The sequence below is a fragment of the Microchirus variegatus genome, assembly GCF_963457635.1.
Source record: "Microchirus variegatus genome assembly, chromosome: 20".
In the NCBI taxonomy this organism is placed as follows: domain Eukaryota; kingdom Metazoa; phylum Chordata; class Actinopteri; order Pleuronectiformes; family Soleidae; genus Microchirus; species Microchirus variegatus.
The window spans coordinates 1,426,467-1,441,946 of record NC_139821.1 but is presented as its reverse complement, the minus strand read 5'-3'; the positions used below and the strand labels follow the sequence as shown (position 1 = coordinate 1,441,946).

The 15,480-nt window shown below is 54.3% G+C and overlaps 1 protein-coding gene across 15 annotated transcripts in view; it reads left to right on the top strand.

The window, feature by feature from the left end:
* ttn.2 (titin, tandem duplicate 2) overlaps positions 1–15,480 on the top strand; it is a 180,307-nt gene that overhangs the window by 120,070 nt on the left and 44,757 nt on the right. For all 15 annotated transcript variants that reach the window (XM_083907402.1, XM_083907390.1, XM_083907401.1 and 12 more), the window contains 36 exons: positions 26–328; positions 415–720; positions 802–1,083; positions 1,176–1,363; positions 1,576–1,687; positions 1,782–1,920; positions 2,004–2,167; positions 2,257–2,408; positions 2,499–2,655; positions 2,744–3,025; positions 3,112–3,411; positions 3,500–3,793; positions 3,885–5,886; positions 5,966–6,653; positions 6,752–7,016; positions 7,112–7,438; positions 7,535–7,819; positions 7,897–8,196; positions 8,278–8,580; positions 8,667–8,942; positions 9,036–9,335; positions 9,413–9,715; positions 9,808–10,107; positions 10,196–10,483; positions 10,567–10,869; positions 10,958–11,260; positions 11,350–11,655; positions 11,745–12,032; positions 12,164–12,454; positions 12,543–12,830; positions 12,918–13,505; positions 13,594–13,698; positions 13,804–14,001; positions 14,077–14,373; positions 14,457–15,044; positions 15,126–15,428. In XM_083907402.1, the coding sequence (XP_083763528.1) occupies positions 26–328; positions 415–720; positions 802–1,083; positions 1,176–1,363; positions 1,576–1,687; positions 1,782–1,920; positions 2,004–2,167; positions 2,257–2,408; positions 2,499–2,655; positions 2,744–3,025; positions 3,112–3,411; positions 3,500–3,793; positions 3,885–5,886; positions 5,966–6,653; positions 6,752–7,016; positions 7,112–7,438; positions 7,535–7,819; positions 7,897–8,196; positions 8,278–8,580; positions 8,667–8,942; positions 9,036–9,335; positions 9,413–9,715; positions 9,808–10,107; positions 10,196–10,483; positions 10,567–10,869; positions 10,958–11,260; positions 11,350–11,655; positions 11,745–12,032; positions 12,164–12,454; positions 12,543–12,830; positions 12,918–13,505; positions 13,594–13,698; positions 13,804–14,001; positions 14,077–14,373; positions 14,457–15,044; positions 15,126–15,428 (12,174 nt within the window). The remainder of the gene's footprint in view (positions 1–25; positions 329–414; positions 721–801; positions 1,084–1,175; positions 1,364–1,575; positions 1,688–1,781; positions 1,921–2,003; positions 2,168–2,256; positions 2,409–2,498; positions 2,656–2,743; positions 3,026–3,111; positions 3,412–3,499; positions 3,794–3,884; positions 5,887–5,965; positions 6,654–6,751; positions 7,017–7,111; positions 7,439–7,534; positions 7,820–7,896; positions 8,197–8,277; positions 8,581–8,666; positions 8,943–9,035; positions 9,336–9,412; positions 9,716–9,807; positions 10,108–10,195; positions 10,484–10,566; positions 10,870–10,957; positions 11,261–11,349; positions 11,656–11,744; positions 12,033–12,163; positions 12,455–12,542; positions 12,831–12,917; positions 13,506–13,593; positions 13,699–13,803; positions 14,002–14,076; positions 14,374–14,456; positions 15,045–15,125; positions 15,429–15,480) is intronic.

Genomic DNA, 15,480 nt, shown 5'->3' with positions numbered 1-15,480 from the left:
ACTCTGATTTCCCCTCTCACTCCAGACGTTCCCGGACCCGTTGGTCTTCCCTTCGCTGGCGAGAATCTCACCAACGACTCGTGTAAGTTGATGTGGTGCACGCCCGAGGACAACGGCGGCTCCGCCATCACCAACTACATCATCGAGAAGAGGGAGTCCGACCGCATGGGCTGGACCTCGGTGTCCTACACGGTGACGAGGAACAACGCCGTGGTTCAGGGACTCCTCGAAGGCAAAGGCTACTTCTTCAGGATCGCGGCGGAGAACATCATCGGCATGGGACCGTTCATCCAGACCGACAAGATGGTTCTCATTCAGAACCCCCTCTGTGCGTCATCCACCACAATCTTTAAAAGTGTTGTTAACGTTAACGCTGAAATGTCTCTAACCGTCACATGTTCGCGTCTCCTCCAGCCGTCCCGGAGCGTCCGGACGACTTGATCATCACCGCCGTTACCAAGGACTCCATCTCTGTCACCTGGAGGCCGCCCAAGTACGACGGCGGCACGGAGGTGACCGAGTACGTCCTGGAGACGCGCATGGTCGGCCGCGACTCCTTCACGCGCATCGGCGGCGACACCAAGCTGATGGACAGGAAGTTCACGCTGACCGGGCTGAAGGACGGCTCGTCCCACGAGTTCAGGGTGTCCGCCGTCAACCAGGTGGGACGAGGGAAAGCGTCGTTCGCCACCAAGCCGGTGCAGTGCAAGGACGAGCTCCGTGAGTGAAGCGACACGACCCACGCTGATGATCAATGACCTCAGGCTTAAAGATCTAAAATGTCTCTCCTCTGTCCCTCAGAGCCTCCCACTCTGGACCTGGACTTCAGGGACAAGATGATGGTGAAGGTAGGAGACAGCTGCACGCTGTCGGGACGCTACGGCGGCAAACCGGCTCCCGCCGTCACCTGGAAGAAGAACGACGAGGAGCTGAAGGCGAACGAGGAGATCAACCTCCACAGCACCGCCCGCCACCTCAGCCTCAGCATCGGCAAAGCCAAGCGAGAGCACAGCGGCTGCTACTGCGTCAGCGTGGACAACGCCGCTGGAGCGCGCACGGGGATCTGCACCGTCACGGTGGTCGGTGAGTCACGGGGAAGGAGAAGGGACGTCGTTGAACGAGGGTCCTTATCGAGTCTGATATTCACACCTTGTTTGAACTCTTTCTCCTGTCAGACCGTCCTCAGCCACCAGAGGGCCCCGTGGTTTTCGACGAGGTCTACAGGAACTACTTGGTGATCTCCTGGAAGCCTCCTCTGGATGATGGCGGCTGCGCCGTCTCCAACTACATCGTGGAGAAGAGAGACACCAACAGGGACTTGTGGATGCCCGTGACCTCGTCCTGCACCAGGACGAGCTGCAGGGTGAGTAAAGAACCGAAGAACGAGACATCGAGTCCAGTTTTTGTTGCACCAGTTTCATAATAATGGAGCTAACTTCTCTGAATGCTCTGCTGCCCCCTCTAGGTTCAAGACTAGATTGCTCGCGCTCACTTTCCAGTGTTTTTAATCATCATTGTTCTATGCAGATGATTCCCTTCGGAAAATAAAACTCTGATGGTTCTTTGTTTCCTCAGGTGCCGAAGCTGATTGAGGGTCGCGATTACATCGTCAGGATCATGGCTCAGAACATCTACGGCATCAGCGACCCTCTGCTGTCTGCGGAGAAGAAGGCCAGAGACATCTTCAGTAAGATCTCCTGAAACCGCAAAAACCTGCCGACTGCTGCGTAGGCGACACCGTGATTGCAGCGTCTCACTGTGTTTTGTTGTTTTCATCGCAGAGGTTCCCGACGCTCCCAAACAGCCCACAGTGAAGGAGGTGTTCCAGGACTCCGCCCTCATCAGCTGGGAGCCGCCGGCGGACGGAGGAAAACCTATCACGGGCTACATCGTGGAGAGGAAGGAGACGATGGCGAACAGGTACGTGACAGGCGTGGACCAGAAAATAAATTGGAACATGTCATAATTGTCTTGTGTAAACTTATTCATTTGTGTCTTTCCAGGTGGGTTCGTTGCAACACAGAGAGAATCCACCCGCAGGTTGAGTATTGTGTGACGGAGCTGCTGAAAGGCTGCGAGTACGAGTTCAGAGTCAGCGCTGAGAACGAGGTGGGTGCCGGAGACCCGAGCCCGCCGTCCAAACCAGTCTTTGCCAAAGATCCCATCGGTAAGGACACCTCTTACTCTACGCTACTCACACGCTTTGTTGTTTTTAAGCCATCTTCATAAACTCACCTTCCTGTTTTGCTGCCGCAGTGAAACCCAGTCCTCCAGTGAACCTCGAGGTCGTCGACTTCACCAAGGACTCCGTGACGCTGTCCTGGGAGCCTCCTGTCGACACCGGCAGAGGAAAGCTCTTTGGATACCTGCTGGAGTTCCAGAAGTCTGGAGAGGAGGAGTGGCAGAAGGTGAGGCACTGGTTTCCCTTGAGTTGCCCTCTGACCTTTGGATCTCCACGGATCCTCGTTCGAGTTCTTGATCGTTTCTGCTCTTCTCAGGTCAACCACACTCCAGACTCTTGCCAGGAGACCAAGTTCAAGGTGACCGGCCTGGTCGACGGTGCTCTGTACCGCCTCAGAGTCATGGCCGTGAACGCCGCAGGAGAGTCTGACCCAGCAGAGCTGATGGAGCCGGTCAAAGTCCAGGAGAGACTCGGTAAGTTCTGGTTTCGGCGTCAAACGGAATCACCTCCCAACTTGAATGTAAGCCCATTAAATGTGATGCGTTTCCTTCACCTCGTCAGAACCCCCGGATCTGATTCTGGATGCCGCCATGACCCGAGAGGTGAAGGCCCTGGCCGGCACTCACATCACGCTCATGGCTGCGATCAAAGGCGTCCCGTTCCCCACGGTGACCTGGAAGAAGAACGACGCCGACGTTCCCACCAGGGCTGACATCTACACCAACTATGTAGACACTAAGCTGGAGATGAGGTTCTGTACCAGAGGTGACTGTGGAGACTACACACTGACCGTGGAGAACTCTGTCGGATCCAAGACCGTCACCTGCACCGTGCTGGTCTTTGGTACGAATTACACAGAGTTGAATGTTTGGTCCAACCTGCCACAGACTCGGCAGTCCTGTGACTTACGTTTGTTGTGTTTTCTTCAGACAAACCCGGACCCATCCAGCAACTGCGGGTGTCTGACGTCCGGAGCGACTCTGCGTACCTGTCCTGGAAGGATCCCGAGGACAGCGGCGGCACTCGCATCACCAACTTTGTGGTGGAGAAGAAGGACACGGCGTCCACTCAGTGGATCCCCATCTGCTCCACGTCCAAGAAACGCAGCATGATGGTGAAGCACCTGATGGAGGGCACGTCCTATACGTTCAGAGTGGCTGCTGAGAACCAGTACGGCCGCAGCGAATTTGTGGAGATGCCAAAGCCCATTAAGGCCATGAACCCACTGTGTGAGTAACAACGCTGTCAAGCCACGATTAACATCTTGATTTGAAATGTCGGAGCTCAGTCGTTCATACTCTTAAATATGTGTTCCAGTCCCTCCTGGACCTCCCAGAGACCTGCACCACTCTGACGTGGACAAGACTGAGGTGTCGTTGGTCTGGAACTGGCCCGACCGCAACGGAGGCAGCGAGATCACTGGCTTCCTCGTGGAGTATCAAGAGGAAGGAGAGAGGGAGTGGGACGAGTGGAAGGTCGTCAGCATCCCCGAAACCCACGTTACCGGCCTCGAGGAAGGAAAGACCTACCGCTTCAGAGTCAGGGCCGAGAATGCCATCGGCCTCAGCAGACCCGACACAACGGTGCCCATCCTCTGCCAGGAGAAACTGAGTGAGGAACTCTTGACTTTTGACTACAAATAGAACTCATCATTAGCTGTACTTTATTTATTTAATTGTGTGATCTCCGTCTGTGTCCACAGTGGCCCCGTTCGTCGAGGTGGACGTTAAATACACTGAAGGCATCATCGTGAAGGCCGGCACCACCATCAGGCTGCCGGCCATCATGAGAGGAATGCCCGTTCCCTCTGCCAAGTGGTGCGTCGAAGGAGACGAGATCTTCAGCAAAGGCAACGTCAAGATCGACACCGACGACTTCTCCACCGTGCTCAGCATCAACGAGTGCACGAGGAACCACACCGGCACCTACCTGCTCACCGTCTCCAACGCTGCTGGGAGCAAGACCGTGGCCTTGCACGTCACCGTCCTGGACGTCCCAGCCGCGCCCATCGGACCTGCCAACATCCTGGAGGTCACACCCGACTCCATGACAATCGAGTGGCGCCCTCCCAAGGACGACGGCGGCAGCCCAGTCACCAACTACGTCGTGGAGAAACGGGAATCCAACAAGGAGAGCTGGGGAGGTGTGAGCTCCGTCGGCCTCATCACCGAGCTCAGGATCCCACGTTTGCAGAGGGGAGTGGAGTATGTGGTTCGCATTCGTGCTCAGAACAGGATGGGCGTCGGCGCTGCTCTGGAGAGCAAACCCACTGTCGCCGAGCACTCCTTCATGGCACCCAGCGCACCTGGAAAACCACAGATCTCTGACATCTCGGATGATGCCGTCACAGTTGGATGGACCATGCCGCTTGCAGATGGCGGCAGCCACATCACCGGCTACATCATTGAACGCAGACATAAGGGAGGCAAATGGATCCGGGTCAATAAGATCCCATGCAGGGACCTGAGGTACAGGGTCTTGGGTCTTTTTGAGGGCAGCGAGTATGAGTTCAGAGTGTTCGCAGAGAACATCGTCGGCTACAGTGGCCCCTCTCCCATCTCTGACCCCTGCAAACCCTGCAGGCCCGTCACCGTGCCCAGTCCTCCCGTGAACCCCCGAGTTAAAGATTACAGCAAGAACTCTGCCGACCTGGTGTGGCTCAAATCCAGTAAAGACGGCGGGAGCCCTATCCTTGGCTACACTGTGGAAATGAAGAAAGAAGGAACTGAGGAATGGAAGAAAGTCGACCTGGACGACTTGATCAAGCAGTGTGCTTACAGGGTGAAGGGTCTGGAGGAGGGCGTGACCTACAGATTCAGAGTGTTTGCCACAAACATGATCGGAGATGGACAGTCCAGAGAAGTCCCAGACTCCATAACCACGCAAGACATCCTCATCCCTCCGGAGATCGAGATGGACGCCACCTGCCGCGATCGCGTTACCGTGCGCGTCGGGCACAACATCAACATCACCGGTTACGTCAAGGCCCGTCCTGACCCTGAGGTGCTCTGGTCAAAGGAGGAGACGGTTCTGGAGAACAACAAACGGGTTACCGTCACGCAGAACCTCCCAGTGGTCCACCTGAGGATCAAGGAGGCCACGAGAGCGGACCACGGCAAATACATACTCAAAGCTTCAAATGTGGGCGGGGAGGCCTCCTGCGCCATCACTGTCAATGTGCTGGACAGACCCAGCCACTGCCAGAATCTATGCGTTACCTATGCAACCAAGAACTCATGCATCGTCAACTGGGACGCCCCCGACGACAACGGTGGATCTGAGATAACCAACTACGTCGTGGAGTGCCGTGAGCCCAACGTTAGCTTGTGGTCTATGATCTCCTCCAACTGCACCAATCGCAAGATCAAGGCCAAACTGATGGAGGGCCACGAGTACTTCTTCCGTGTCAGTGCCGTGAACAAGCTCGGATCTGGACCCACTGTAGAGACCAAGACCCCCGTGTTGGCCATCGATCCCATCGAGAAGCCTGGCGAGCCTGAGAAATTCCAAGCCACCGACATTGGTAAGAACTACGTCTACCTGAGATGGAGGAGGCCCGACTATGACGGCGGAAGCCTCAACCTCTGCTACAACCTGGAGTTCAAAGCCAAAGACGCCGAGGCGTGGGAGAAACTCAACAAAGGAACTCTCCATGACACGTTCTTCATGGCTTCATGTGTGGAGAATCAGACGTACACTTTCAGGTATGTAGTGTTTGTTTTTGTATTTCCCGATCATGTGACAATAACATGAAAATAATAACTCTCATCATTTCTTTTCCAGGGTGCAGACCGTCAATGAAGGAGGTGAAAGTGGCTGGGTGAACCTTCCCGATATTGTGGTGAAGGAGGACATCCAGAAGCCCGTCCTTGACCTGAAGTTGGCCGGGACGCTGACAGTGATGGTGGGAGAGTCGGTGAGGATGGAGGCCGGCCTGAGAGGGAAGCCCCAGCCTGAGGTCAAATGGATAAAAGACAAGGCTGATGGAGACAACCCGAGGATCAGCTACGAGACCGGTCCAGACTACTCCAAGTTCCTTCTGACGAAGTCCAGACGCACTGACACTGGGAAGTACATCATCACCGCCACCAACTGTGCCGGCACCTTCACGGCGTACGCTAACGTCAATGTCCTGGACGTCCCCGGGCCAGTGAGAAACCTCAGAATCACCGGCATCGGAGCCGACAAGTGCAGAGTGGTGTGGGACGCGCCAGACGATGATGGCGGTTGCGAGGTGGACAGCTACATCCTGGAGAAGTGCGAGACCAGGAGGATGGTCTGGTCCACATACAATGACTGTGTTTACACGCCCTACTGCAACATCTCCCGTCTCGTGGAGGGCAATGAGTACATCTTCAGAGTGAGGGCCGAGAACAAGATGGGAACTGGCCCCGCCATGGAGAGCAAGTCTGTCACCGTCAAGACTCAGTTCAACCGACCTGGTCCTCCTGAAGCGCCAGAGGTCACCAAGGTAAGACAAAGCAATCCTTCTTTATAGAATCCCCTTCATGAGAGAGAAGTTCCTCTGTAAGTCATGCTCCTCCTCCTCCTCATACCTTTGCGACGCAGGTGAGTAAAGATGAGATGACGGTGGTCTGGGCTCCTCCTGAGAACGACGGAGGAAAGTCCATCACTGGCTACATCCTGGAGAGGAAAGAGAAGAGGGCGGTGCGCTGGGTGCCGTGCACCAAGAGCCCCATCACTGAGAGACGCATGAAGGTGACCAACCTGATTCCAAACCACGAGTACCAGTTCAGGGTGAAGGCTGAGAACGAGGTGGGTCTGGGCGATCCCAGCAAACCCTGCAGACCTGTGGCAGCCAAAGATCCAATTGGTGAGTTTTTCCAGGTTGTAACCTCTCAGTTTATACCGTATTCAGATGTCGGCCAGATAACGTGGGGGTTCTAAATATGTGTCTTCTCCTCGCAGAGCCCCCTGGCCCCCCTGGTGGACTGAAGGTGTCTGACAGCACCAAGACCTCGATCACACTCTCCTGGTCTAAACCTGTGTATGACGGCGGTGCCCCCATCATTGGCTACAGCCTGGCCATGAGGCTGAAGAGCGAGGCCGACCCCGAGAAGCCCACAGAGGGCTGGAAGAACATCGACACTCGCGGACCCCTTGTGCTGAAAGAGTTCACCATCGTCCAGCTGGATGAGAAGCAGGAGTACGAGTTCAAGGTGTCAGCCCAAAACCAAGTGGGCTGGGGACGCCACGCCTATCTGAAGGAGGCCGTCTACCCCAAGGAGGTTCTGGGTATGAATATCATTTTATTTTTCAAATACTTTTATCTAACGTGAATCTGAAAAATTCACACATATAATGTTGTTGATGTCGTTTCCACGACAACAGAGGCACCAGAGATCGAGCTGGACGTGAGTCTGAGGAAAGGCCTGTCCGTCAGAGCCGGCTGTCCCATTAGGCTCTTTGCTGTGATCAGAGGAAGGCCCGCCCCCTCGGTCACATGGAAGCGCGTAGGCGTGGACAACGTGCTCCGCCGAGGCCACGTTGACCAGGTGGACAGCATGTCCTTCTTGGTCATTCCTGAGAGCACCAGAGAGGATTCTGGGAGATACTCATTGACTCTGTCCAACTCCGCCGGGGAGAAAGCGGTCTACGTCCGTGTCAAAGTTCTCGGTAAGAATCTGAAAGTAAATGGTCCAGCGTTAAAAAAAAGTGTGCAGTCATGTGACTCTTTCACTGGTCCTTTGCAGACACTCCTGGTCCCGTCGGAGAGCTGGATGCAACCAACGTCACAAAGACGTCGGCTCAACTGTCCTGGCTGCCTCCAGAGAACGATGGCGGCAGCCCCATCCTCACCTACACCGTGGAGAAACGGGAGGTGGACAGGAAGACCTGGTCCAAGTGCACGGAGGAACTGAAGAAAACGAGCTTCAAGGTCACCAACATGACCCCTGGCATCGAGTACTACTTCAGAGTCATGGCCTCTAACAAGTACGGCCTCGGCGCTCCTCAGGACTCGCCCAGGTCTTACCTGGCCGTCGATCCCATCAGTGAGTATCGTCACACGGTAGAAATGAGATTCAATAAATCCACGCCATTCTCCTCTTAACACCTTGTTGCGTTGCGCCCAGGCGAGCCGGACCCTCCGAAGAAGATGGACGTGCTGGAGATCACCAAGAACAGCGCGACGGTCGGCTGGCTCAAACCTCTCAGAGACGGCGGAGCCAAGATCAACGGTTATGTGGTCGACTACCAAGAGGAAGGGGCACCCGAAGACAAATGGACGCCGTACTCTGTGGTCAAAGACCTGACCATCGTCGTGGTTGGTCTTAAGGAAGGAAAGAAGTACAGGTTCAGAGTGGCGGCCAGGAACTCAGTGGGGGCCAGTCTGCCCCGAGAGGCTGAGGGAGTGTTTGAGGTCAAGGAGCAGCTCAGTGAGTAGACACATAATATAATATCTATTTGTATTTTTGACTTTAAATTCAGAAAAGTAAACCCTCTGTTTTTCTTCTTCCCCCAGTGGCTCCTAAGATCATCTTGCCCGACACCATGACAGTCAGAGCTGGATCCAAGATGGTGATCGAGGCCATTGTCGCCGGCAAACCCGCTCCCATCTGCAAGTGGAAGCAGGGCAACGAGGACGTGCTGACGTCTGACCGCCTGTCGCTGGTGAAGACGCTGACCACCTGCATGCTGATCATCAAGAACGTGAGGAGGAACGACAGCGGCTACTATAGTCTGTCCGCCGAGAACAGCACTGCCAAGGTCAACCACATCCTGAAGGTCACCGTCATGGGTCAGTTTGAGCTCTGTTGACAATTCACAGTGTGTGTGTGTGTGTGTGCGTGCACACCTATTTTTCTCACCAGTGAACTTTGTGTCTCCTCAGACATTCCCGGACCTCCTGAAGCTCCTCTGGAGATCACAGAGCAGGACACCGACTCCTGCACGCTGCTGTGGAACTCGCCGCAGGAGGACGGCGGCAGCAACATCACCAACTACATCGTGGAGAGGTGCGACATCAGCCAGGGCGACTGGATCACCGCGTCCTCGTCCTGCACCAAGACCATGTTCAGAATGCCCAAACTGGTAACCGGCAAAGAGTACAGCTTCAGAGTCCGCGCCGAGAACAGGTTTGGTGTCTCGGAACCCATCTACTCTGAGAGGATGATCGCCAGATATCCATTTGGTGAGCGTGACACACAAACTGAACGCATAATATAAACGTAATACGCCGTGTACTGACTCTGGCTTCTCTCATTGCAGATCCTCCCAGTGAGCCCAGAAACCTGAAGGTCGACAAGTTCAACAAGGACTCTGTCCTCCTGTCGTGGGAGCCTCCCAGCAGCGACGGCGGCAGCCCTGTCATTGGATACTGCATTGAAAAGAAGGAGAGGAACAGCCTTCTGTGGTCGATGGCCGAGGACCAGTTGGTCAAAGCCACTCACCACATCTGCACCAACCTGATCGAGGGCCTGGAGTACACGTTCAGGGTGTCGGCGCTCAACACAGCTGGGCAAGGAAAACCTTCCAAGCAGACGGACTTCTTCACTGCCAGGAATGCTGTTGGTATGGAAATGTCCTTCAGAATTGTCTTATTTTAACACCGTCTGATTCCATCTTCCGTAACTGAGTCTATAAACTTTTTTTTCTTAATCCAGACCAACCCGGCAAACCTGAACCGATGGATGTGACCAAGCACTCGGTGTCTCTGGTCTGGAGCCGTCCCAAGCAAGACGGCGGCAGCAAACTCATCGGCTACTACATGGAATACACAAAGGTCCCGGAGGACAAGTGGGTCCGCTGCAACGCCAACTGCATCGACATCCAGAAGGAGGACTACGTGGTCAGCGGCCTGGAGGAGTTCCAGGTTTACCAGTTCAGAGTCATCGCCAAAACAGCCGTGAACATCAGCCAACCGTCGGAGCCGTCCGACCCCATCACCATCATCGCGGAAAATGGTAAAACTATACAACACAAACAACAAAAACTGGGATACGATGAACACGTTATTGAGAAGTCATGATTATTCTGTCTTCTGTCGAGCAGTTGCTCCCCGCGTGGAGCTGGGCGTCGACATGAAGAACCTGATCGTGGTGAAGGCCGGAGAAAACGTCCTCCTCGACGCCGAGGTGTTTGGAAAGCCGCTGCCCAAGGTGAGCTGGAAGAGAGACGGCGTGCCGCTGGTCCTGACCGAGGGAATCAAGATGTCCCAGAAGAAGCACGTCCACCTGCTGGAGCTCTACTTGGTCAGCAGGAAGGAATCTGGAGACTACACGATCACGGCCGAGAACGTCAACGGCAGCAAGTACGCCACCATCAAGCTCAAGGTTCTCGGTAAGTTACATTTAGGTTTCTTTATAGTGTATGAGTGTATTTAAATGACGTTAGAGTCTAATCTCCCTCCGTGTCTGCTGCAGACAAACCAGGGCCTCCTCACTCTGTGAAAATTAGCAAAGTGTTTGCCGACCGCGTGAAGCTGCGATGGGAACCCCCGCTTGCGGACGGCGGCTCTGAGGTCACGAACTACATCATTGAGAAGCGCGAGACCAGCAGACCCAACTGGGCTCTGGTCACCGCCAACATCCACGGACACCACACCGACTGCTCGGTGGAGAAGCTCATCGAAGGACACGAGTACCAGTTCAGAGTCAGCGCTGAGAACCAGTACGGTGTGGGAGACGCCCGCATGACCGACTCCGTCATGGTCAAGAATCCATACGGTACGGTCTGAGCTCCTTTATCGTCCGCTACACTGGGACATTTGTAACTGTACTCGCGATATAATGGGATTATTGTATTTGTCCTCAGATGTTCCAGGACCCAGCGAGCCACCGGTCATCACCAACATCACCAAAAACTCCATGACAGTTAGCTGGAAGGCTCCGGCTAACGACGGCAGGTCTCCTATCCTGGGCTACATGGTGGAGAAGCGTGAGGCCACCGAGCTGACCTGGGCGAAGGTCAACCGCCGGCCGGTCATTGACAGGACCATCAAGGCCGTTCAGCTGACAGAGGAATCCGAGTACGAGTTCAGAGTTATCGCTCTCAACAAGGCCGGTCTGGGCAAACCTAGCGACGCATCCAACGCTGCACTGGCTGTGGATCCTGTCTGTGAGTATCCAGACAACAAAAACACCTCAAACAGATGGGGCTGATATTATAACACATTAGAAATAACAAAATGTGGCGCTGTTCTCCAGATCCCCCCGGCCCACCTGCCTTCCCCAAGGTGGTGGACTCCACTAAGAGCTCCGTCAGCCTCAGGTGGACCAAACCTGCGTACGACGGCGGCTGTGAAATCATTGGCTACCTGGTGGAATGCAAGCGAGCGGACTCTGAGAACTGGACCAAATGCAACGTCCCGAAAAAGCTCCAGGCCACCAAATTCCTGATGACCGGTCTGATGGAAGACACAGAGTACCAGTTCAGAGTCTACGCCGTCAACAAGATCGGCTACAGTGAGCCCAGTGAAGTCCCTGGGAACCACATGCCCAAAGAAATCCTGAGTACGTTTTTAACTTGAACAGTCACTCATTTTCACGACCCGTGTTCTTCTTCGTATATTTAAAATGTGTATTATCCGTCTGCACATCAGTCGCTCCTGAAGCTGAGCTGGACGCCGACCTGAGGAAAACTTTGGTTCTTCGCGCCGGTGTCACCATGAGGCTCTACGTCCCGCTGAGAGGACGCCCACCGCCGAAGGTGACGTGGTCCAAGGTCGACGCCAACCTGAAGGAGAGGCAGGGTCTTCTGATCAAGACGTCCGAGTGGGACACGCTGCTGATGATCGAGGGCGTCAACAGATACGACGCCGGCAAATATGTCCTGACGCTGGAGAACAGCAGTGGCACCAAGAGCTACACCATCGTGGTCAAGGTCCTTGGTAAGAAGAATGTCAGGGATGAGGAGTTCACGGTTCAAGATCTTGAAACGTTTTCTTCATTCTTTTCAATTTGCTATGTGTTATCTAAACAGTAGAACAGTTGAAGAGTCTTCTTGTCGTCTTGTCCTCAGATTCTCCTGGACCACCTGTGAACCTGACGGTGAAGGAGACCTCAAAGAGCCACGCCTGGATCACCTGGGAGCCCCCGCTGATCGACGGCGGCAGCCTGGTGAAGAACTACATTGTGGAGAAACACGAGGCAGAGAGGAAGGCCTGGACCTGCGTGTCCACCAAGTGCAACAAGACCTCGTTCCGGATCACCAACCTGGAGGCGGGACAGGCCTACTGTTTCCGAGTCTTGGCAGAAAATGCATATGGCATCGGAGAAGGCTGCGAGACGCCCGGCAGCGTCAGAGCCTCAGGTAGCTACGCGTTGTTGTTGTTTTTTTAAACTGCAGCACTCTTAACACTTCATGTTCACTCTTAACCAAACTCTCGTCATCTTTTTAGAGCGACCTGGTCCAGTGATGGACTTCAAAGCGGTGAAGACCACCAAGAACTCCATTACCTTGGGCTGGAAGAAGCCCTTCAATGACGGCGGAAGCTTCATTACCGGTTACGTCCTAGAGCAGAGTGAAGGTCCGGACAAGTGGAGGCAGATCATGAAGGGCAAGACCACCTCACACACCATTGCTGAGCTGACTGAAGGCAAGGAGTACTTGTTCAGCGTCAAGGCACTCAATGAGTCCGGGGAGGGACCACCCACCGAGCTCACTGTCGTTGCCAAGGATCAGTTTGGTAAGAAATCACCAGGATGTCATTAGTTGTTGTTATTTTTGCTGGAATATAAAAGTTTTCTCATCATTTACTTCCTTTGGGTTCCAGTGCTCCCCGACTGCAACCTGAGCAACGTTCCCGACGGCTGCGTCGTGGTAAAGGAGGGCAGCACCAAACGCATTAACGTCCCCCTCATCGGAATCCCCTACCCTGTTTCCACCTGGACGAAGGGCGAAGTGGTAGTCGGAGACACCGGTCGCATGTGCGTGGAGGCGTCTGACGGCGTCAGCACCCTGCTGATCAGAGACTGCCAGAGAGGAGACGCCGACAACTACACCATCAACGTCAAGAACAGCGCCGGCTCCAAGGACTGCAAGATACAGGTGAAGGTGGTCGGCAAACCGGGCATCTGCACCGGACCGATTACCTTCGACGAGATCACTGCCGACGGCATCACTCTGGAGTGGGGAGAACCCAAAGACGACGGCGGCGCGGAAGTGTCCAACTACATCGTAGAGAAGAGGAGGACCACGGACAACAAGTGGGCCACGGTGGCTTCAGCCCTCCAGAAAACCACAATGAGAGTGATCAGGCTTCACGATGGAGAAGAGTACGTGTTTAGAGTGTTTGCTGAGAACAAATATGGAGTTGGAGAGTATCTCAGGTCCGACCCGGTCATCGCCCAGCACCCGTTCAGTGAGTGATGTGATCGATCACACGCGGTCATTTCCGTTCCTTATTCCCTCCCCTGTCGTAACGCTCTCGTCTTCTCTGCTTCTTCTAGACGTGCCAGAGGCTCCGGCTGCTCCAGAGATCATGAGCATCCGTCACGAGTCTGCCATCTTGACGTGGGTCGATCCACTTGACAACGGTGGCTCCCCAATCACTGGTAATTGAGATTTTGATCTGATTTTGGATCTGAAATGAGTTCACAGTTGTGCTGGAGCGTGTAGAAATCAATGATCATGACCCAGTGAATTTGTATCACGTGTAGGATATCATGTGGAGTTCAAGGAGAGGAACAGTCTGATGTGGAAACGAGCCACAAAGACTCCGATAAGAGTGAAGGAGTGCAGAGTCACGGGCCTGATAGAGGGACTGGAGTACGAGTTCAGGGTGATGGCCATGAACGTGGCCGGCCTTGGAAAGGCAAGCAAAGTCACAGAGGCCGTGGTCGCCTTGGATCCTGTTGGTGAGTTTGCAACCCTTCAGTTCTTTAAAGATATGTCTACTGTTTTCCACCTGTTTAACCTGTGTCTTCTGTTAGATCCTCCTGGCAAACCCGAGGTGATTAACGTCACAAGGAACACGGTCACTCTGATGTGGACCGCTCCCAAATACGACGGCGGCTACAAACTGATTGGCTACATGGTGGAGAAGCTGGAGTCCGGAGGCAAGACCTGGATGAAGGCCAACCACATCAACGTCCAGAGCTGTGCCTTCACCGTCCCCGATCTGACCGAGGGATCTCAGTATCAGTTCAGGATCAGGGCCAAGAATGGAGCTGGTGCTGTCAGTCTCCCCTCAGAGACCACTGACCTTCTGACCTGCAAGGACGAGTATGGTAAGCTGGACGTCCAGCCTTAAAAGTGTTGTGTTGTCATGTGTTGATGGTTATAAAGCAATGTTCTTCCGTGGTCTTTGCAGAACCCCCGTCCATCACGATTGACCCCGACATGAAGGACGGTGTATCAGTCCGGGCTGGAGACACCATTGTTGTCTCCGCCTCCAAGATTATGGGTAAACCTCCGCCTACGTCTGTGTGGTCCAAGGGCGGCCGCGAGATCAAACACTCCGACATCATCACTGTTACCAGCACCCCCACCTCCTCTACGCTGTCCATCAAGTACGCGAGCAGGAAGAACACTGGAGAGTACACCATCACCGCCAGCAATCCGTTTGGCATCAAAGAAGAACACGTGAAGGTGAAGGTCTTGGATGTGCCAGGACCTCCAGGCCCCATCGAGGCCAGCAACGTCTCGGCCGAGAAGTGCACTCTGACCTGGCTGCCGCCAGAGGAGGACGGAGGCTGCGCTATCAAGTCCTACGTCTTGGAGAAGAGGGAGACCAGTCGCCTGCAGTGGACCAAGGTGTCAGAAAACATCATGGACTGCAGATACATCGCCAGCAAACTGATCAAGGGCAACGAGTACATCTTCAGAGTGTCTGCTGTGAACCAGTACGGCATCGGAGACTCGAGCCAGTCTAGTCCAGTCAAAATGGTTGACAGTTACAGTAAGTTTAACTACGTTTATATTGTAAGTGTAAATCACTTTAGCGTATAACTGACCAAAATGCATTTCCTTCTCTGTCCAGGTCCACCAGGCCCACCATCAGTGCCCCAGATCGATAACGTCAGCAGGACCGCTGTCACCATTTCGTGGAAGAGACCAGTGCAGGACGGTGGAAGTGACATCAGCGGATATTGCGTGGAGAGGAAAGAGAGGAGGGGAATGAGATGGGTGAGAGCCAGTAAGAGGACGGTCCCTGACCTTCGCTTTAAGGTGCAAGGCCTCAGCGAGGGAGTCGAGTACGAGTTTAGAGTCACTGCTGAGAACAAAGCTGGATTTGGGGAGCCGAGTGAACCGTCATGCCCTGTGCTGACCAAGGACATCGTTTGTGAGTAAAACTCTCACTAAATTATATTTTTGCTGAAAAGAAAATTTTAAAA